The sequence below is a fragment of the Cibotium barometz genome, chromosome 4 (genome assembly GCF_041138505.1).
Source record: "Cibotium barometz isolate CiBa-2024 chromosome 4, ASM4113850v1, whole genome shotgun sequence".
NCBI classification, from domain to species: Eukaryota; Viridiplantae; Streptophyta; class Polypodiopsida; order Cyatheales; family Cibotiaceae; genus Cibotium; species Cibotium barometz.
Window position 1 is genome coordinate 29,818,074 of NC_141049.1, and position 23,070 is coordinate 29,841,143.

At 45.6% G+C, this 23,070-nt stretch overlaps 1 protein-coding gene across 1 annotated transcript in view; it reads right to left on the reverse strand.

Annotated features, from left to right (window-relative positions):
* The window catches only part of LOC147639145 (uncharacterized), an 80,650-nt gene that overhangs the window by 52,832 nt on the left and 4,748 nt on the right, over positions 1-23,070 (reverse strand). Inside the window, exons 2-3 of the mRNA XM_086787713.1 lie at positions 10,237-10,476; positions 10,024-10,135 (exon numbers count right to left, since the gene is read on the reverse strand). Coding sequence (XP_086643839.1) covers positions 10,024-10,135; positions 10,237-10,476 — 352 coding nt within the window. The remainder of the gene's footprint in view (positions 1-10,023; positions 10,136-10,236; positions 10,477-23,070) is intronic.

A 23,070-nucleotide genomic window follows, 5' to 3' on the forward strand; every position in this document is an offset into this window, starting at 1 on the left:
GCAGGAGGCCAGTGGATGATTCGGAATGGTTTACTATTCCGTAATGACAAAATTTGTGTACCACAAATCCTAGACATTCGGTCCAAGATTCTTAAGGAGTTTCACGATGCCCCTTTTGCTGGACACCCTGGGGTACACAGGACATTATCGTTAGTGAAACACACTTTTTATTGGCCAAAGATGAAAGGGTATGTAGAAGATTATGTTCTCAAGTGTCAAGTTTGTCAAGCAAATAAAGCTGTGAACGCTTTAGACAGGCTGGGTTGTTGCATCCTTTGCAAATCTGAGGTAATAAATGGGAAAGTATTTCCATGGATTTTATTACGGATTGCCAAAAACACATCAAGGCCACAATTCTATTTGGGTTGTGGTAGATCGTTTGACAAAAATGGCTAGATTTTTATCGACCCGGAAGACCATTAAAGCTACGCAATTAGCAGGGCAGTTTATTGAGCAATTGTTTAGACTGTATGGGTCACCGCAGGACATAGTAAGTGATAGGGACTCTAAGTTTACGAGTGATTTTTGGAAACTAGTTTTTGAGAAGTTGGAAACAACTTTGAATTTGAGTTCCTCATATCATCCTCAATCTGATGGCCAGACTAAAAGAGTGAATCAGATTTTGGAGGATATGCTTCGGGCATATGTTCCAAAAGACAAAGTTCATGGAAGGATTATCTTCCTATGTTAGAATTTGCATATAACAGTACTAAGCATATGAGTACAGGTTTTAGTCCTTTCATGCTTATGTATGGTTTTCAACCTAGATCACCTGTTACAGTGGGATTCTCAGGACTTCAGCATGATGCAGCACGTAATTTTTTGCAAGATATGCAAGAAATGTTACAAGTTGCGAAGGAATCTATTAGAAGTGCTCAAGACCGAGACAGATTTATTCTGATAGACATCGTTCACCCAAAGAGTTCTCTGAAGAAACGATGGTGTATTTGCGAGTTCCGAAAGATTCCGAGACTTTACGGACATGTCGATCTCCAAAATTTTCCCTAGATACTGTGGACCATTTCGTAATACATAACGGATTGGTTCAGTTGCATATGAATTGGATTTGCCTTCTCATGTGAAAGTTCATCATGTATTTCATGTAAGTAGACTTAAGGAAGTACTGGGTGGAACAGACCAATTAGTTACTCCTCAAGAAATCATAGATGTCAAGGACATGACATTTGTTGCACACGAACCTGAAAAGATTCTTGGATTTTGTGAAAGAAGATTGCGTAATACGCTTATCACAGAATACAAGATCAAGTGGAAGGATCGTGTTGAGGAGGACGCTACATGGGAGACATTGACTACTCTTCAGAGAGATTACCCTGGCTTTTTAGTGAGTAGAGGAAGGGGAGTATGTCATGTGCACAGTCTGTATCTACCGTGTGCGACACGCACACAAGACTAGCTTCGAGGTTTGGGGAAGCTTGGAGCTAGGCAGGCTGATTGACGAGCTGAGTTAGGGATAGACTAACGGACGGGCACCCAAGTATGGACGAGCAGGCGCCCAAGTGTGGACGCCCGATGACCGGCCAAGAACCTATAAAAGGGTGGCCAAGGTTAGTCATTAGTGATATAGAGTCTCGCGTGACTTTGTGAGAGCTCTATGGTAAGGAGCCTGGATCTAGTGCAGACGTTCATGCAACCGAGGCCGGCAGCAGTCTCGAGGCCCGAGAGGGTAGCTTCGTGGCGGTATGGGATGTCACCAGGTAGAGATTGGTCGGTATGTCCATCTAGTTAGCTCAGCTCGTGGCTCGGTGGGGACAGCCAAGTCTTGTGGGCTTGCCCACGGCTGTCGAGGTTGGGAGGTGAGTCAGGCCTGCACCCCCATCTTGTTTGTTTGGTTTGTTTGCAGGTTTCGAGTCTTGTACCAGGAGCGTTCCACAAGGAGATCCTATGGGGATTTGACATCAGGACACCGTGGCAAGGGCCCAACATTGGAGAAATTATCCCATCTTTTCTTTTGGCCTCACATGAAGCAAGATGTTTATAGTTATGTACGGTTATGCTAAGTCTGTCAGAAATCAAAGCCAAACACCAAGAAAGCTGCTGGTAAGCTTCACCCATTGCCACCTTTAGAGGTGCCATGAGAGGACATTTCTATGGACTTTGCGGTTAGATTGACAAAGAGCCAGAGGTTCCAGAATGATTGTATTCTTACAGTTGTAGTTGTTGATCAATTGAGTAAGCACACCCACCTTATTCCTTCCAAGTCAAATGCAGATGCTCACGAGGTGGCCAAGCTTTTCATTCACAAGGTGTTCGGCTTACATGATGACCTGAGCTCTCAAAACTTCCATTGGAAACTACAGTGCAAACCAGATGGTTCAAGATTTGGACCAACTATTGCGACAAACATTGTCGAGAGAGTACCTTCAAAGAAGGAGATTGGATTTATTTAAAGATCATGAAGCAAAGGCTCAAATAGTTCGACAAAGTTGTTTCCAAACCAGCTCTAAAGAAGAAAGGCCATTCAAGATTATCAAGAAGCTCAGTGATCTAGTCTTCAAGCTGGAGTTACCGAGCCATTGGAGGATGCATCTGTCAGAATATGCAGCGGAGATGAAGACAAGATCTGAAAACACCTAGAGCAAGTGCACAGCAGAAAAACACAGAAATGAGAGAGAGAGAGAGAGAGAGAGAGAGAGAGAGAAAGAAAGAAAGATTTTATTAACGTCTTCCAAAAGACCGAACTCGGCCTATGAGACAAATCAGTGTACCTATGTGGAGTATCCTCTGTCATCCCAACAAAATGAAAAAGTACTGAACTAAAAAGCTGAATCTGGGTGTGCAATAAGTACAATACTGGGGGTATAGAATGGTATACATCAATGAAGGGGGTGTCCACAGCTCCCTGAAGAACATGCCTGGGTCTGCTCTAAAGCGAGCCAGTCGCTCCGCACCCTCTCTATGAAACTGAGCTCTGATCTCTGTCATCTCTCTCTGGTATAGGCGTGGTGTCCGAAAGCCAGGTGTCCTCTGTCTGAAAAAATGTAGTAATCTGTGTCTGTCATCCCCCCTTTGGAGCTGTCTGAGCCTGTAATGATGTCTCTCTGTGACGTTGTATGTCTAGAATGAATCTCCTCAGTATGCACTGGCCGCCTCAAAGATCTGGCATAGGGAATGTGGCTCTCTGAATAAAAAGGGATATCTCTCTGTGATGGCTGTATATGATCTGCATCTGCATACATAATGCTCCTCACTCTCCACCTCCTCTCTGCACAATCTACATACCCTCTCCTATCGGGGGATCCGTGCTGCTCTGCCAGTCTCGATCTCCAATCGATGTGATGAGACTCTAAGTTGACCAATAGCTACTCGGGAGCCATGTGGTAAAAAGCCCTCCATGTATCTAGGCCTCTCTATAAATCCATCATCAGTGATACTCATGAAGTGATCTCTGTAGTATAGCATCTTCGGTGGAAGAGGCTGTGTAGGCGATATCCATGTCTCTCGTGTATAGAGATGCCATAGGTCCTGTCTCAATACTCTATTCCTCTCACTATGAGAGACGGATATGTGGTGCATCCCTGTCATACTGGAATGGTGGTAGATGATCCATGTCTAGGCCATGCTGTGAGAACCAATGTGTGACCTGTGCATACCATGATCCTCTATCTCCTGCCTCAGCCAGCTGTCTAGATGCCTCAAAAGCTCTGTATGACAATCTGTCCTGTGGCATCTCTCTGAATCTGTCTAGTAGGCATATAGTCTGGAATATGGCCTCTACCATCATAGGAAAATCCCGGAATACAAGATATGGCGTGTGGGGGGCAAGGGGCCATTTTATATGGCCCCAGGCAGCCAGTTGGCCTGCTGAAAAACAGCCAACAACATGCCCATGACCTGCTCCCACAGTCAGCCAACAGTAGACCTGTCGGCTAGCTCTGGACAGTCAAGCAGCATACAAGGGAGAGCTTGGGGGCAGCAGAGCAGTGATACAGCCCTCCACACCAAGGGAAAAAATAGGAAAAAAAATAGGAAAAATATGGAGAGTGGGGAAAAATGAAAAAACACTTAAATCGGGCGGGCACACCCACAGCAGCGGCCCTGGTGTAAATATACAGACAGGAGATGACTGCTAACACCCCCTCTCAGCTCTTGGATGTGGAACCAACCCCAGAGAGCTGGAGTGCCGCCGGAGCATAGCCTAAGGTAGAGACTTCGTGAAGAGGTCCACCACATTGTCCTCCGTCAAACAATAAAGAAGCAAGATGTCACCAACCAAGATCTTCTCACGAACAAAGTGATATTGTATCTCTATGTGCTTGGTCCGGGCATGGAAGACCAGGTTCCGAGCAATAGCGATACAGCTCTGGTTATCGCACTGGATGACTGTGGGCTCCTTCTGTGGAAACCCAATCTCGCCAAGCAACCTCCGCAGCCACCCACCCTACAAGCAGCACCACAAGTAGCCCGGTACTCTGCCTCTGTCGACGACAAGGCAATAGTTGGCTGCCTCTTGCTACTCCATGAAACCGCTCCTGAGCCGAGGGAAAAACTGTAGCCTGATGTGGATCTCCTCCCCAATCTGAGTCACTCCATCCTTGGAGTCTGACTCCATCCATCAATCCCCCTCCTATGTAAAAGAGTCCAAGATCCTTTGTACCCTGCAGATACCGCAAGATCCGCAATCCTGTGTCCCAATGAGACTTCAACGGCATCTGCATGAATGAGCTCAACACCCCCACATAAAAGCTCAAGTCCAATCTGGTGTTCAGCAACCAGATCAATGAACCAACTAGCTTCCGGTACAGAGAGGCATCAATTAGCTCACAAGGATCATTCACTGTCAGCTTCGTGGTCATGTCCATCGGCAACGTGATAGGCTTGCAGTTCTCCATCCCAAAGGCCTCAAGCAACTCATGAACATACCGCTGCTGAGAGACAAAGAACCCCCTCTGGGTCTGCCAGATCTCCAATCCCAAGAAGAAGTGGAGTAAGCCTAAGTCGGTCATCTCAAACTCCTTTGACAAGGCAGCCTTCATCACTGCAATGTGCTCCATATGACCCCTGGTGAGAATGAGGTCATCCACATAAAGGATGATTAACTTTACCATGCCGCGTTCCTGAAAGAGATATAGTTTGGGATCTGCAACCGATCTCTGAAATCCAGTCCGGAGAAAGAAGGAATCAATCTTCTAATACCAAGCCCTGGGAGCCTATTTAAGACCATACAAGGCCTTCCTCAACCTGTAAACCATACCCTTTGATCCTCGAACCTCAAAGCCTGGAGGTTGCTCAACATACACCTCCTCTTGCACGTCACCATTAAGGAACACAGATTTGACATCCATCTGATATACGAGCCACCGCTGAGAAGAAGCAAGGGCAAGAATGGTCCGAATCGTGGTCATCCTCGCTGTCGGTGCAAAGGTATCCTCATAGTCGATGCCAGGCCGCTGAGCACAACCCTTAGCCACAAGTCGGGCTTTGTGTTTGTCCACCAACCCATCTGACGTATACTTGGTCTTAAAGACCCACTTGACACCAATGATAGACTGTTTCGACGGCCTCCGTACCAACTCCCAAGTGTTGTTCTTCTCAATGGTATCCAGTTCCACTTGCATGGTTTTCCTCCAAGTATCCTGTGCAAGGGCTTCCTTGACGGAAGTGGACTCTTTGTCTTGCATGATACGAGACATCAAACCATAGTTTACCTGTAAAAGCTCTGCTAAATGACTTTTTATCATGGACTTTGTGCGATCTTTAAGGTCCGTCCTCTGTGGTCCATTCGGAGGAAAGCTCCGTGACACCCGACTCCCGAAGGGTGTCCACTAACCACCTGGGTACTCAAACAGAACGCGGAGCCTCCTGATGCTACGGGGGCTCATCTCCAGCTGCTGCGGGCTCAACCTCTTGAATTGACTAAGGTTGTCCAGCTTGAACAATCGACTAGGAATCATCATCAGAATCCTCTGGGTCTCCAAGAAGTGGCCGCTCATCAACAGTGGGGAAACCAGAACATGCTCATCAAAGACCACATCCCTACTGACAACAACCTTGTTCCTCTCTGGATCATATAACCTGTATCCCTTGGAAAGAGAGTTATATCCCACAAAGGTAAGCTTTTGGGACTTTGAGTCGACCTTCCCCCTCTGCTTCTTCGGAATGTGAACATACACATCTCTCCCAAAAACACAGAAATGGGAGACATCAGGTTTCCTGCCAAAATATGCCTCAAAGGGAGTCATGTTCGGTACTGAAGTCATTGGAGAACGGTTGAGGATATGGACAACCGTAGCCACAGCCTCTCCCCAAAGTGGACGAGGAAGATCACGATGCTCCAACATCATCCTCGCCATCTCTACCACAGTCATGTTCTTACGTTCAACTACTCCATTCTCTGACGGCGAACCGGTATTGGCCAGCTCCCTCTTGATGCCATGTTCCGCACAAAATCTCACGAAAGTATTAGAAGAAAATTCACCTCCTTAGTCAACCCGAAGAGTCTTCACCTGCAAGCTAGACTCTTTCTCCACCATTATTTGCCACTCCTAGAACCGAGCAAAAGCTTGGTCCTTCTGTGAAAGGAAATAAACCCATGTGAATCTGGAACAATCATCAACAAGCAGCATGAAGTACAAAGAACCACCCAAGGATGCTGTCTACATAGGTCCACACAAGTCAGTGTGTACCAACTCCAATGGTTTCGAAGCCCGCCTGGAAGCTTGCTTCGGAAAGAATTCCCTGTGCTACTTACCACGAATGCAAGAACTGCAGCGTCCTTGCCTGCTGCCAACATCTGGCAAGCCAACCACTATCTGGTCCCGAAAAGCTCGCCGCAGTGCATCCACATTTAAGTGGCCAAATCGAAAGTGCCACAAGTCACCAATCTGAGAACCTGTCAAAGAGGAGAGTGCGGAGAGTTTGTATATACCATTCTCCACGCCGCCTTCCCAAACAACGTGGCCAGTCTCGCGGTCCCGTAAAGTAACAGAATGCTCCTCAAACTCCACCCGGAAGCCAGTCTTGCATACCTCAATGCACTGACAACATATGAAAACCAAGTGCTGGGACGTAAAGAACACGAGAGGAATGCTTCGCCCCTCTGCCATCGAGAATGATCTCCATCCGGCCCTCACTGTGTATCGGAATTGTGGAATTGTCACCAATGAAAATGCGACCTGACTGCCGTTTCAGATCCAGAAAGAAGTCACCGGATGAAACTCGCGGCGGGTGCCCGGGGGACTAGGGCCTTTGACACACTTGTCGATACCATCAATGCATATTAAAACACTTAAACATGGCCACAGCCTTAACACATATCCATCATCACTTTGCATAAAACATAAAGCTGGACAAAACATCCACAAATGCTGAAAATGGAGCTTGCACGAGTCAACACCGCATAGAGGCCGGAATGGGCCGACCCCCCCCCCTTGGAGTATTTTATTACCCAAGGAGAATAATATCATGTACAAGCTTTGAGGGCCTTACTCTCCCCACAGGAGATGCCGGATTATCCATATACAAATGCCATAACACAGCCCAACACGAGGCAACCAAGCCGGAACATAGGCTGTAGAAATGCCGAGCCAACAATATAATCCAAATACCTCCGTGTGGGTACTGATTCTTCCCCAAAAACCACGGGTCTTCATGCAATAGAATGGGTACAGCAAGTACAACTCTCCATTCAGCCGGTACAGCAGGTACAATGGCTGGTACAGCCGGTACGGTGGCTGATACAACAAGTACAGCAAGTACAAATGCTGGTACAACAAGTGCAATGGCTGGTACAACCGGTACGGTGGCTGGTACAGCAGGTACAACAAGTACAAATGCTGGTACAACAAGTACAATGGCTAGAAATCATAATAAATGATTGAATACCCTTGCCTTCAGTATTTCTTCGCGATGGAAGCCTCCAAAACAGTCTCATACAGCCGGTATTCTTCATGGGCAACCTTCAAGTGAGAGAGAAAGAGAGTAGCCATCATTAGGGAAGCCTTCAACGGTGGTAGAGGCTAGTGTGCAGCAAGAGAGCCTCTATTAATGAAGAGAGAGGGCTCCAATTTATAGATTTGGGCCTCCCATGAGCTAAAATGGCAAGAGAAGGCTACAATGACAAGTGGAGAGCCACACAATAGCTGAAGTGACAAGTATGAGGCCACTTGTCTCACTTTGATCCATTTCCTAACAAGTGTCAGGCCACTTGTCTCACTTTGGTCCACTTTCTTGCCACATGTCCCAATCTAAGAGATGGGTCCTTCCATAAACTTTATCTCTAAAAATATCCCAATTGGTAGACATTCTGTCATAGGCACTTTGCCAACTCTTGGTATCTACTCAATTCCAGATGTAATGACGCGAACAGAATTTCCATTGGAGTCGGGCCAAAAATAGCAACTCTCCTAAATTTTAGGAGTGTGGTCCTTTGTATTCTAGGATAATCCCCCATTCCCAAAGCTTGTACTTTCCAAATATTTAAACATCCTCGAGTCCACCAGACCCCTTTCAGACTGGGAAATGTCCAAGCTGGTGACACCGGAAGGAGTCATGTGCCTGCAAGCACCACTATCGAGAATCCATTCCCGAGTATCCTTTGCGGTGAAGCCAACTGCCTCCTCGCTCGAAGAAGATGAAGCATCCGTGTCCATCATCTCTAAGTGCACAAAGGTTGGAGTCTTTGTAGCTGGAGCTGAAGAATCAGCACTCTTCCCAGTCTGCTTGGGACACTTCCTCCAATAGTGGCCTTTCTCGCCACAATCATTACAAGTCCTCTCAGCCTTCCCTTTGCCCTTGTTGTTGTTATTACGGCCTTTTAACCGTTGGCCAGTTAAGGCCTCAGAACCTCCGCCTTGTGGAGGGTTCGTGAATCGCTCTTCCTGGTCCAAGACCATGGGCACCAGCTCCTCCCATGTGATGGTGCTGAGCCTGCCACTGGTAATCAATGAAGAGTAAAAGGCTGAGTACTGAGAAGGCAATTGTGACAGCAACGTTATGGCCATATCCTCTGATGATATCTCTTTCCCTGCCTGGAGAACTTCTTGCTGAAGAGCAAGCAGCTTGTTGATGTGCTTCCGCATCATCGACGACTTTGCAGGATTCATCACCCACATCTGAACTTCCAAGGAGATTCTCTTCATGGGTGACACCCTATTGTAGAGAGAAGCCAAATGCTGCCAAATACCTCTAGCCAGCGTCATATGCTTTATGTGGTTGATCACCTGTGGTGTGCAATTGAGGAAGATGAAAGAACGGACTCTGGCACTGACACGATCCCATTACTGTGTCCATGCCTCGTGTTCATTCCGAATAGAGGGTAACTCGCCTTCCTCTAACTCTAGCTGTGGAACCCCAACAACAATGAAATCAACAAGGTCATAAGACCCCAAAACAGATTCCATCATTACCTTCCATATGCCGTAGTTGTTCCCCTCCAACTGACAGTCCACCGGGAACGTGGGGAGTGTCAGGATCTTCACAGGCTTCTCAGCCATCTGAAGTAAATCTACCACCGGATAAGGATGAACCCAAGTTGGTGGATGATGTAGGATTACAAGAGGTCTTGGTACCAGAGCAGGTTGTTTTGCATCAGTACAAGCAAGGTTCTCGTTGAAAACAACTCCAGTATCTCCTCAAGTTCAAGGACTACCCAATCCACCAAACAATCTGGTTTGATGAGGATCAGTTCACGGACGAGTCTCGCCCATTGTTGAGAGCTTATTAAGAGGCCATGCAGCTGAGGACAACTACAACACAAGTAGGGAAGAATGTGACACACCTACGAGTATGTAGTCAGCCATCATATAGCACTCGACAAGCAGAGTAGGTCAGTTTAGGTGACATGTGGCACTTCCGCATGGCAATGATCATGTGGCGGCAATGACATTGCATTGATGACGTGGTAGTCGAGTACATATGAATATACAAATAAAAAGTATCTCATGACAACTTAACAAGCCTTCTAAAAAATATATCATAACAACTTAAGCCTTCTATAGTACCGAAATACTTAAGTTCATTATATTTATTCCTTTTAATTTGAATGATTTCTTTCCCAAAACATACCAAAACTTCTCATCTTTTTCCACCCATGCTGCATTCCACCCATGTGTAAAATCCAACAAGAGAATGACTTGGATAAGCAAGAATACTCCGGAGCCAAACTTGGACATGGTCTCTGCAAACATAGAGAGATTACAAGATTACGTATCCACAGTAAATCAATGTCTTCAATTGTCATTATCAAATACCCACACCTAAAAGGCATCAAAAGCATACCATATGCATAAATGGCTCCATTTGGAAGGAAGAACATCAAGGCTATAAGCACACACCACATGATAAACTTCACTAACCACCCTCCATGGTGCCATGAATCCCGTGTGTCTTTCTGGTCCTTCACTCCTACCATAAGCACAGCGAAAAGTAGAAAGAACAAGAAATTCCCAAGGCTCACACGCACCACGGCCTGCGTTTCAAACCACTCTTTATCTGGAACGTGAGCAAAAGTGTTGATCCCTGCAAAAGTAGGTAGCTTACAAGTAAGGCACAATAATCTTAAGAAGAAACCTTTTCCACAAATATATAAGAAGAATGTGACAAAAAAGGGCTAAACTAAAATTTGAAGTTTGACAAAGAGAAACTCTCAATAACACAAAAATAAAGTGACTGTGCGCGTGCGCATGTGCGTGTGCGTACGTAGAGAGAGAGAGAGAGAGAGAGAGAGAGAGAGAGAGCAAAAGAAAGATTAGCGTCTACTAAAGACCCAATGGGCCTATGAGACCAAAGTGATACAATAATGTCCTTGGCATATCTCATCATGGAATGGAAAATAAAACAGAAAGAAAACATACACCTGCCAATGCCACCCCTCCCACCCTTGCTTCCGGTGGTGTGACTCAGGCATAGATTGATATTTGGCAGGCGAATGATCGTCGTGTTTTCTCCTTTCTGATGTTGAACTGTCAAGATTCTATTCTCTCTCATGTGCGTACAACAGATGCTGCACATGAAGTTTGGAAGGCATTTGCAGATCTCTACGAGATTAAGTCTCCAGGTTGGATTTTGGCGTTGGAAAAGCAGCTTATGAACTTGTCGGTTTCAGCCTTTCCATCTTTATCTGCTTTCATCTCGAAGATGAAAGATCTCCGGGACGAGCTTGTTGGTTGTGGCAAGGATATCTCCAGAGAGGATATGGCTATTCAGCTTCTCTCCAAACTTCCACAGAGGTTTGATGCTTATTTTCAGTCACTTGTTTCTTCTCCCGTCTTGTTCCACTTACTTGGGAGGAAGTTCTCCCCTCCATTATGCAGATTGAGTCTCGCTTTGAGGAGCGGACTGGCACCTCTAGTGGTTCTCATGGAGCTTTGGCTGCGCGAAATAAAGGGAAGAATCAACAGAAGAAAGGGAAAGGGGGTTCTAACAAGAACTCCAAGGATAACGACAAGGATAAAGACAAGAGTAAATCTTCTAAAAACAAGGACATTGAGTGTCATTATTGTGACAAGAAGGGTCATAAATCGCCCCAATGTCACAAGAAGAAGCGGGATGAAGAAGCAAAGAACTCTTCCTCTACAGCGGTGTCTCAAAACAAGAAGGATGATGGTATTCTTCTATTAGCAAGTACTCGTCGTATACTTGCTCTTGTGACTTCTCAGTCGCGGTCGTGAATTGTGGATAGCGGTGCTAGTGCTCACATGACACCCCATCAAGATTGGTTCGAGGACTTCACTGCCAGGTCAGGCGAGATCACTTTGGGTGATTCTTCTTCCGTGCCAGTGCATGGACATGGCACCACCCCCATCTTCTGCTCTTCCGAGGACAAGAGGTACTTCTATGACGTTCTATACATTCCAGATTTGGAATTTAACCTTTTGTCAGTGAGTGCTCTTACAGCTCAGGGTGCAGAGGTGATCTTCTCTCATTATGAGATTACCATTCGTGATAAGCAGACTGGTAACATCTTGGCTCAGGGAGTCCACGATAGTGGTCTAGTACAAGTTGACCGCTCTGCTTTCTTCTGGTTCTTCTTCTACTCTTTGGCATGCTCGGTTTGGCCATTTGAGCTATCAACTTCTACAGCGAGCTTCGAAGGATGGGTTGGTTGAGGGTTTACGTGCGGTTTGTTATGCTGCATGTGAGGCGATTTGGTTGTGGAGATTATTGGAGGAGCTTGGCTGTCCTCCTACGGGATCTACTCTACTTTGGTGTGACAATCAGAGTTGCATCGCCATTGCCAAGAACCCTGTGTTTCATGCTCGAACGAAACACATTGAGATACAGTATCACTATGTTCATGAACGGGTTCTTACTGGAGATTCGCGTTTGAGTATTGTCCTTCAGCGGAGAATGCTGCAGGTTTGTTCACCAAGCCAGTTTCTCAGGCTTCCTTGGCTCCTCATCTTCGGCTTCTTGGAGTATGTTCAGCATCTGGTGCTGAGAGGGGGTGTTAGCACTTTCATCCCCAGTTTCTGTCCATGTTTGGTGTCCTTTTGGTCCCTTTTCCATGGCCCTTGATTGTGGGCTAGCCAACCCTTTTTTTATATATTTTTCTAGGATTTTTCCCAACCTGGATGTATTTTCCTAGTCGGCCAACTTTATCATGTCTAGTCAGCCAATAGTAGCATGTCCAATCGGCCAACCCTTCCTACCTATAAATAGGTGGACTGGCCTCTCACTTTTCCATCTTGCCTAGTCTTTCTTTTGCTCCCTCACTTATGAGATTATTTATGTCTCTTGCTTGGGACTGTATCACTTCAGTATATTCAGCATAGTTGCTACTCTCTACTCAGCACACTCTAGTGCTTATTTGCTTTCGCTCTGTGCACTCTTTCATTCTCTGCATCTCCATCATCAGGATGAACAGCTTGGTGCAGTTCTAATGGAGTATCCATATCTTCATTCCTTAGGCCAAGCTCTTTTGCTAATTGCCAAGAGATGAAGTTCTCATTGGTTGCAGGGTCTATCAAGAAAAGAGCTTGCTTTCCTTGCATTTGACCCCAAGCCTTCAATAGTTGGCACATCTCTGGGGTGTGCGTTGTGTTCCCCACCACATCTCCTATCGCATTGATTGTGACTTGTGGAATGGAGTTGTTGGAGGGTTTGTTTTGTCCTTTGTTGGGACAATGTTTGGGGATGTGACTAATACATGTTGGAGCAGAATTGAGGAGCATTGGAAGGTCATCCCCTTTGTCAAAGGACCTCTTCTTTTCATTCTTTTGAAGCACCTTGTTGTTGCCATGCTCTATTTCCCATGTCTCTGCATGGTCTATGAGCTCTCTCAAATTGGAGCAACGATAATGATTGAGAGCAGTACAAAGTCTGAAGTGTAGGCCACCTTAGAACTTCCTCATCTTTTCGGAGTTGCTGATTTTCTTGAAGTGTTGAACCTTCAAGAGTAGCGTCCAAAATCTCTTTGTATAATCATCAAGAGACAATCTTTCTTTGCCAAAACCGATCCCACTCCATCTTCACATCGCTTTTGAAATGAACGAGAAGAAACTGGGCCTTCAGCATTCAAATAAAAGACCTCCAAGATTTTGGGACAGCATGGTCGCAATTCCAACCCCATCCACCAAGTGTGAGCTAAGTCAGTCAAATGAAGAGCTGCAAATTTGATCTTTTCTTTTTCTTTATAGTTATCACGACCATATAAAATTTGAAATTGACGAATAAACTTAAGAAGAAGATCGGTGTTACGAGAACCATCATACGTACTGAATTTGATCTTCTTTTCAAGCTGGGATAAGGATTTGGTCTTCTTTGATTGCCTTCTTCTATGCCCAGAACTTGATGCTGAAGAAGTCAAAGAGGAAGATGGAGAAGAAGATGGTGATCTCGACGACGTTTGCGAGGATGTTGATGAGACTGCCTTTGATAGCTTCGTCCACGAGAATGGTGTGAACTCCCATCTGATGAAGAAGAGGAAGAAGAAGAAGAACACGTTCTCGATGACAAAGAACTTTGACGATACCTCTTTGATTGTTTTGAGACTGATCGGCCTCTTTCCTTCTTCACACTATTCTTCTTAGTAGCCTCCATATTTGAGAGTTGCTGACGAATCAATTGATTTTCCTCCCAAAGGCTTTCTATTGCTTTCAAAAAAGTACTCTGCTCTCCCACATGCTTTTCGTGGGTAGCTTGAGTCTCCATGTAGATGAGTAAGATTAGGGAAACAGGCAAATGCAAAGAGTAAAGTCACACTACACATGTAACTAAAGAAAATACTAATTACAAGCACTACCTGTGTAGGGGGTATGGGATCAAGCCAAAGCTCTGATACCACTCTAAGCGCCCCGTACAACGTGGTATGCTTAACAATTAATATTCACGTTTACTTTCGATGATTATTCCACACTTAAAATAGATGAATAACAAAACTAACTCCAAATAACTCAATGCTGAAATTAATTACAACACATGTGCATAAGATAGCAATGCATATTGGAAGTAAAGTTAAGAGACATATGATGGAGCCAGATTGAGGGTTGAAGATGGGCAACCCCTCCCAAGATGGGAATTTATTTCTACTCAATCCAAGTACTTAAGAATTGAGTTCAGTTACAATCAACCTGAGAGTGAAGAAGAAGCAATCTTCACTCTCACAGACCATTCAAAAGTCTGCTAATGAACATACAAAAACAAGCAAGTATGCAAATGCATTTTCTTACAATGCATAGATAGTGAGAAGCCCGAATGGGAGACAAGAGTAATCAGCCTTCTTGTTGATGTAGAGTTGTACAATGGCTGCAACTTTGTACTTGATCCAAAGATGAAGGGAAAAGAGACTTTATAAAGCTGAAATTGGAGTAATAATAGAGCTAAAATCTCATTTACAGACTTGTTGCAATAATGGACAACATGGAAAAAGGTGGAAGATGGAGTAGTTACATCCTGTGGAAGCGTGGATGGAGAGGTAGGAGTTGTACCCTACCCAAGTGGCTGGGCTGCTTTAGGGTGAGTAGAGACTGATTTACAGCAAGGGAGTTGTGTGTAGAATGAGAGAAAAAGGGTTGTATTTATAGAAAAAGATAGCTTTAAGGCTTAAGAGGGAAAGTAAGGCTGAAAAAGACAAGTGTCCAGCACATGTTAGAAGGTGGGCAAGTGTTGGGACACTTGTCCATTCTTCTAGAACACTTGGAGCTCAAGTGACAAGTGTTGGGACACTTGTGCATTCTTCTAAAACTTTCTGTGGTGAGGTGTCAACTGCCAAAAAATAGAAACCTCCAAATTTAGCAAGCACATTTAGGATGCAAAAATTACTAAATATAGTAAGTGATTCCTAAATTTTAGGAAATCTCTATTTTTTAGGGTTAGTCTTCTTAGGGCAAACCGAGGTCCCAATTTTTTAGGGCCTGACCCTAGATTTTAGAGAACCCCCAAAGTGGGAGTCAAATGAAGCTTGTTCCGTCCACATTCACAAAACAATAATGGTTTTTCAATCTAATGCATCTAACTCGTGTAAAATGAAAATCAAGCAATCACTCTAACATAGACTTTAATTAGTCATGCCATCTTATCGATTGTACCTGTCTGTTCTGGTGGATCTAGCCCACACTCCTACGCATCAATCCTTTCTGTGTGCGAGCTTGACCCTGGTATGCTTGAGTTCCGGCCATAGGCGTCCAATCAGGTCATATAGGTGAAAGTGTGCACTATCCATGTTCTAGCCCACTGCATGGACCCACCATGACCTATGGCCACTCACCAGTAGCCAGCTCCTATGCACGAATCTATCCAAATGAATGGATTTTCTTGCTTATCTAAATTCAAAGGAAAACATGAAAAACATAGAAGAAAGTATAATTATTACAAAGAATTCTTTCTTTCATTTTGTGTTGAGATCATGACATTTGCAAGTCCATGTGTCTCCTTATCATCTGAGGACTCCTCATCAAGTAATATAAACTTCTCTGATTTGGGAAAAGCTATATCACCAAGCAAACGTAAATTAGCACTTACAAAAATCAAGTCATTGACTTGTTTTGTCCCAAATTTGTTCCTCTTCTAGGATGCAACATGGGTCATTGACTTGTTGTCCCAAATTTGTTCCTTTTCTTGGATGCAACATGGCCAAACACACTCCATAGTTGCTCAATCGGAGAGGAGCTTGCACCTTGAGACAAGATCCTTACTGCCAATGATTGAACCTCTGGTGTACGAGCCTCATAATCCTCCCACCATAAAGCAACCCCTATCTTAAACATGTCTCTCTGTGCATCGGCCGATCCAAACCTTCCCAACTTGTTGCGATAAAATCCAAGTTGGTCTTTCACCAGCCTTTGTTTATCATCATCACGAACCTACCTAGAAAGCAATGTCTCCCAACCATCCATCACCTCATCATCGGCCGCTTGTCCACATCCTTGGAACTCGGGATCCAAGACATACGCAGCAACATGCATAGGAGAATGATAACCATTCCATCATGCTTCACATAATTCTCAAACCTCTGCATATTTCTCATCAAACAAGCCCATTTCCCCTATTTTCTTGATCATTCGGTTAGCCCCCTCTTAAACCTTGCCAACGCATGGATCACGTCCATCTACAATCCGCATCAAGCGCATGATCGGCTTCATCACAGCATTGATAGTGTTGACTTCATCCCAAAATGTAAAGGCTTATTTGATTCTCGCAACCTATATGCGGGCTCTTGACCGAGAAAGAGCCCATCCCATCCACTCATTGCATACAACCAACTGCTTCAAAGGCAAGTTCACTTTGGATAACCTCTTCATCATGAGAAAGTTATAACCAGAGCGTGTCTCCGAGTACTTCAAGATATCCTTTTTGGGCGATCTCTTGTGGAATTCATTCAAAATAAACTGATGGTTTTGAATGAAGCTTATTATCTCCTTGCCTTCTTGAATGTGTAGATCAACCCATGGCAAGCTGCCAATATCCTTCAATAAGTTGCTCAAACAATGAGCAAAGCATGGACTAAAGGTGATATGCGGATACCTGTCTTCAAGCTTTAGACCAGCTGCTCTATTTGTTGCCTCACCATTGTCGGGTTTTATGCTGTGTATGCACCCAGGGGAGTGCTAGTGATCATCAGTAGCTTACTGGGGCACTTTTTACTTCAGTTAGTGGAGGTTTTTTCTCCCAGTTTAGCTTAGTTTCACTTATAAAGGTTTATAAGTGATTTGGTCCACCTGGCACTATTTATGGCCGGACCATGTGAACACACTATTAGGTCACATCTTTATGTGGCTATTGTACTTCATTTTATCACAATCAATATATGAGCAGTCGTGTTCCTCTCTCTCACACTCACGTTTCCTATTAGTGTGCCTTCCAAACCCTAACCCTAATAGCTCGACCCTACATTTTGGTATCAGAGCCAGTTGGCCTGCCCTGCCCGTACAGTTCCACGCCATCAGCTGCCTTCACCTGTCTTGCCCGTACAGCTGCAGCTCGCTCCGTACCCTCTGCAGCTACGTACAGACAGTCGCCTCATCAGTGCCCGTACAGTAAGTCGCCTTCAGCTGTGCAGCCACGTACAGACAGTCGCCTTCAGCTGTCTGCAGCCCCGTACAATCACTCGCCTTCAGCTGCAGCCCCTCAGTCACTCGCCATCAGTGTCCGTACAGCTCGCCGTCAGCTGCACGTACAGGCCCTCGCCGACAACTGTTTCCGTACAGCTATTCCAGTCTGCCCTGCTCCGTACAGGCGCCTACTCTGCTCCGTACACTGCTCCGTACGGCAGACAGCAGGCGACCAAAATACTGGAAAATACTGAAAAATGTATATCAGGTAGATCCATGTATGCTGATCAGTTGAAGTGTTGCCCACTCCTTAGATCAAGTATCTCCGCCATGGGGCTATCTAGAATGGAGAGGTTGTAGAAGCGAGGTAGGTAGACGCTTCCGATGCCGAGCAATAATGGCTCTGATCTGGCGATGGTGAGGATGCCGTGGTCGGGATCCTAGTGCGTGTGGCCGACGAGCACGACATAAGATAACTGCTCTATCAGTGGTGACTCCCTGGGAGCGCGGTCGGGATCCTAGTGCGTGTGGCCGACGAGCACGACATAAGATAACTGCTCTATCAGTGGTGACTCCCTAGGAGCGTGGTCGGTGCCCTGATGGCCCAATGGAGGAGGTATCAAGAGGTGTGTGGGCTGGGTTGCTGGTGCTGGTGCCGAAGAAATCTGTCAGGATCCTTTGTCTAGAGAGAGAGAGAGACTCTTGTGAGAAAGTACAAGCTGCTCTATTTTTTATACAGATTCTGCAACCACAGGCCCACAACCCAACGTATTAAAAAACGTACATAAAAAAACGGCCCACAATCCAACGTACATAAAAAAACGAGCTTATGCCCAATGTTTAGAAAAAAAAATGGAAGGAAAAAAAACGTGCTGCACTTTTTTTTGGAAAAAAACGGGCTACGCTTTTCTATCTTATGCACGCTTTTTATTTTTTTTTTAAACTAGCTGTGCTTTTCTATTAAAAAAAACGGGCTTCAAAAGTTAAAAACGGGCTTCAAAAGTTTAAAAAAAAACGGGCAGCTTAAGGCTACGCTTCTAATAAAAAATGGACATGAGATGGGCCACGTGTTCTCAAAGCTAGCTGCATGTTTCCGCCCGTTTCCAGCCCGCCTATTCATATGATCCCTATGAGAAACGGCCGTTGCAAGTCGATTAGCATTTCTACAACGTTTCATGCATCACGGTCCCCCAAAAACGACGTTTTCACATTTCTACCCTTGGAAACGGGCGTTTCTTGTGTCTATGCTTGCAGCTTACATTGCATGTCTCACAGGCATGACTTCTCGATCCTGTTGCCTTTACACATGCATATATCTGCTACCTCTTCTTATGCTTATCACTGGTGCAGTTCCAGAGCTATGCTTTGCTCTCTTGTTGTCATTGATATGGATTACATGCAACTCAGCTTGGCATTTGGATGCTTGCCTTCAAGGGGGTATTATGTGATGCCTCTTGATTTGATGCAATTGATGTCCACATGATCTTTGCCATGCATTTCAGGTGATGCATTTATGTACTACTGTGCTCTAGCATTAGCACTATGACATTGGGGCTTCTCTATTTCCCCGTCATATAGTGCTTGCTTTTCCCATCGGCACTGCAGCTCATCTTTGACATCGTGATCTCTCTTGATCACTCTTACTGTGGAGCATAGTGCAGGGCAACATTCACAGCTTTATCACCCTGCTTCTAGTTCACACCGTTCACTTGAGGGGGGTGTCAAATCCCCAAGGATCTCCTCGTGATCGTTCCTGGTACTAGACTCGAATCCTGCAAACAAACAAACAAACAAACAACAAGGGGATGCAGGCCTGACTCACCTCCCAACCATGACAGCCGTGGATAAGCCCACAGTCTTGGCTGTCTCCACCGAGCCACGAGCTGAGCTAACTAGGTTGACGTACCGACCAATCTCCTCTTCACGACATCCCATACCGCCACGAAGCTACCCTCGCGGGCCTCGAGATTGCTGCCGGCCTCGGCTGCGTAAAGCAGGTGCACGTCTGCACTAGATCCAGGCTCCAAGACCATAGAGCTCTCACAAACTCGCGAGATTCTCTATATCCCAATAACTAACCTTGGCCACCCTTTTATAGGCTCTTGGCCGGTCATCGGGCGTCCACACTTGGGCGCCCGCCCGTCCATACTTGGGTGCCCGCCCGTTAGTCTATCCCTAACTCAGCTCGCCAATCAGCCTGCCTAGCTCCAAGCCTCCCCAAACCTCGAAGCTAGTCTTGCGTGCGTGTAGCACACGGTAGACAGGGGGTTTGTTGGTCATGTCCACTCCCGGCTAGTTCAGGTGTGAACACAGCTTACTCAAGGGCATTTTCCCCTGTGATGACTGGACACAAGTTTTTTCCCTGTGTGAACACACTTGTGTGTTGGCACTTTGCCCTAGACTACTTTATGTACTCACTTGTACTTTCATTTTATCATTATTGAGTACATCTTTTCCAGCACTCACATTTCTCTGTGCTTGAGGTTGTGTGTGTGTGTGTGTGTGTGTGTGTGTGTGTGTGTGTGTGTGTGTTGCCCTCCTACCCAATAGATCTGCAGTTTTTCCAGTCCCAGAAGCATCATGTGAGGAAATGACTTGCATTCTTCCTCGAGAATAAGCAACCATGCCATGAATGGACCTTTTTCAAGTGTCACTCCAGCCATCTGCAATAAGTGACACGTCATTCTTTGCCCAACTTTCATGCACAGATTCTAAAGCACATTCAATTGCAGGTTTCTCCTTTTGCAACAACGTGGTGCGTAGTGTCTCATAGGAAAAAGGCTTGTATAATGGGCCATACTGTGCAATCTCTTGGAACATTTCAATAAAATATGGGAACCTGGCAATTGAATTCTACATGATCATGATAAAAGAACCTTGCAACAGTTGCATCTACCCTCTCTTTCTTGCGGGGATCCCAAGCTGCTCCCAAGGTTTGCTGCTTGCCAGAGCTTGCACCCATAGGCTACAAATCCTGGTAAAATGCAAAGCTCCTAAGTCTCCCATACTGTTGTCCGTCTCCCATGCTTGCATCTTCCCCTATGTCTAGTGAAGTAAGATGCATAAATTGCTGGTTTCTTTCGTGCACATGCTTTCTCCTCTTCCCTTGGATACTTTGCCAAAAGCTCTCTACGCATTTCAGGTGTTGTACCTGGGCATTTGTTCACTTGTGCTTTTTCATTGTTTATATGGCATAGCTGTGCTCTCACACGATTTTCTCCTCCTGAATTCTTTTTGTTACATTGCTTACATTTCCATCGTGTTGCACCTCCCATCGTGTTATACTGTTCTATCCATCGCTTTGAGCTCGAGGAAGCCATGATTTCTGTAAATTCGGGCAAAAAATTAATTAGCCTTTCAAAGTTATCCATGAGAGAAAGCGCGTGAGAGAAATGCGTCCTTTTTTGTCTACTGCATAAGGGGAAGAGACTCGAGAGAGAAAGAAAGAAAGAAAGAAAGAAAGAAAGATATATTAAGCGTCTACTAAAGACCCAATGGGCCTATGAGAGAATAAGAGGAGTTTTAAATTTTACTATTTGTTGCAGATTGTGCAGACTGTGACATGTGTAAACTTTAATAATCTAAAAGCTTCAAAGTTCAAACTGAGAAAGAGAGAGAGAAGAGAGAGAGAAAAGCTTGTTGCCTTGCCTTGGAATTGTTGAAAGATAAGAAGAGTCGTGAGTCGTGATGATTGTTGACACGCTCTGCCAACACTGAACAGCACAGACCTGGACCCAGAAGACTAGAACACATGGTACGGGCAGGAGCGACAGGCTGCAGGAGGTAAGGCTGGTACGCAGAAGCGTGAGGCGACAATACGTCCACGCAGGCATGAGGCGAAATAAGTACACAGGCAACATGAGGCGGAAACAATACACAAGCGGCGAACGACACCAGGTACGAGCATCAGGTTTTTCATCAAAGAAACCCGTGATGAGGGTGTAGGTTGATGGTAGGGTTGTTTGTTTGCAAGAAGAAGGCTAGATTCGTGTTTGTGCAGTCCATGAACTGTTGAGAGAAAACAGAAAAAAAAAAGCACGTTTGCTTTTGGTTGTTCGTAAGAGAGAGAGAGAAGAAAGAAAGAAAGAAAGATATATTAACGTCTACGAGAGGCCAAAGTCGGCCTATGAGACAAAAAATAATACAACTGTGTTCTTCCGGTCATCGGAAGAAAAGAAACAAAAGAAAAAGTGTGCATGTGTCTGGATACAACTGTGAATCATCATGGATCGGTGGAGCCCATATACAAACAATATAAGGGGGGTGGGGATATGGATGGAGTGCTAAGGCAAGATGCATCTCTATATGCTGAAGGGGTAGTACAAGCATGCTATGCAGATCTATGTCTAACTCCATCCAGTGCCATAAGAGGGATATAAGATATCATACATCGCCGATGCTGAGGCTGTGAATGGCATGAACATGTACCCTGAGTCTGAATGAAAGCGAGCTAGTCTCTCCTGTGTCTCCATCTGGTGTCTCATTCGGATAGCTGCTATCTCTCGGTGACGGAGTCGGGGTGCTCTATGTCCAGTCTGTCTAGGTCTCCTCCTGGCTCTCAATTCCTCTGCTCTCTGTGCGGTCACCCCACGTGGTACATCAGCTGGCACTGGCATAGCTCTCTAGAAGAAATCTGTGAGCTGGGACTGTCTCCCACCCCTAGTGGGAGCGGGTGTCTGGAGGAGTCTCTCTCGAGAACTATGAAGCTCTAGTAGTAGTCTACCAAGCTGTCACTGGTCCGAGGCCTCCATCAACTGATGTAGTGAAGAGTGCTCCTCAAACAATCCTGCATATCTATCTCTGACCCCCTGGTGGACTCTACATCTACATACAAAGTGATCCTCAGTCTCCACCTCCTCGCGGCACAATCTGCATATCCGCTCAGCTCTAGGAACCCGTGCCGCTCTCCCAGCCTCTATATCTAGCTGATGTGAGAGACTCGTAGCTGTCCAATAGCAACACGAGAGCTGTGTGGCATGTATACATCCATGTACCGCGGTCGATGTATAAACCCATCCCCTGAGATGCTCATAAAGTGGTCTCTGTAATACAGCATCTTCGGTGGTAGTGGGCTCTCTGGTGCTGTCCATGTCTCCTGTATGTAGTGCTGCCATATGTCCTGTCTCATCACTCTGTTCCTCTCATTGAGAGAGAGGTAACCCCGTGGAGCAGACTGATCATACTGAAAAGGTGGCAACCGCTCAATGTCTATACCATGATGTGAGAACCACTGTAGCATCTATGCATACCAAGATCCAGTGTGTCCAGCCTCGGCCAGCTGCCTGGATGCCTCAAAAGCTCGGCGGGATAATCTCTCCATGGGCATCTCCCTCATCCTGTATATAAAGGAGATCGTCTGGAACAATGCCTCCACTGCCATAGGTGGTGCAGCAAACTCAGCTCGAACAATGTCGTGCGGGACGGATGGTTTGCTGCGTATCATCCTCGAGAGCATCAAGATCTGTGGTCTCTCCAGCTGTACCCATGTGGAGGCTGCAAGCCCTGGTGCCCAAACCGCTGCTGCATACATCAAGGCTGGTGTCACTAATGTATCAAAGAGCCACCCCTTCGTGCGGGGTTCCTGAAAATGTGCCTAATGACACTGACGCTCAAGGCCAGCAAG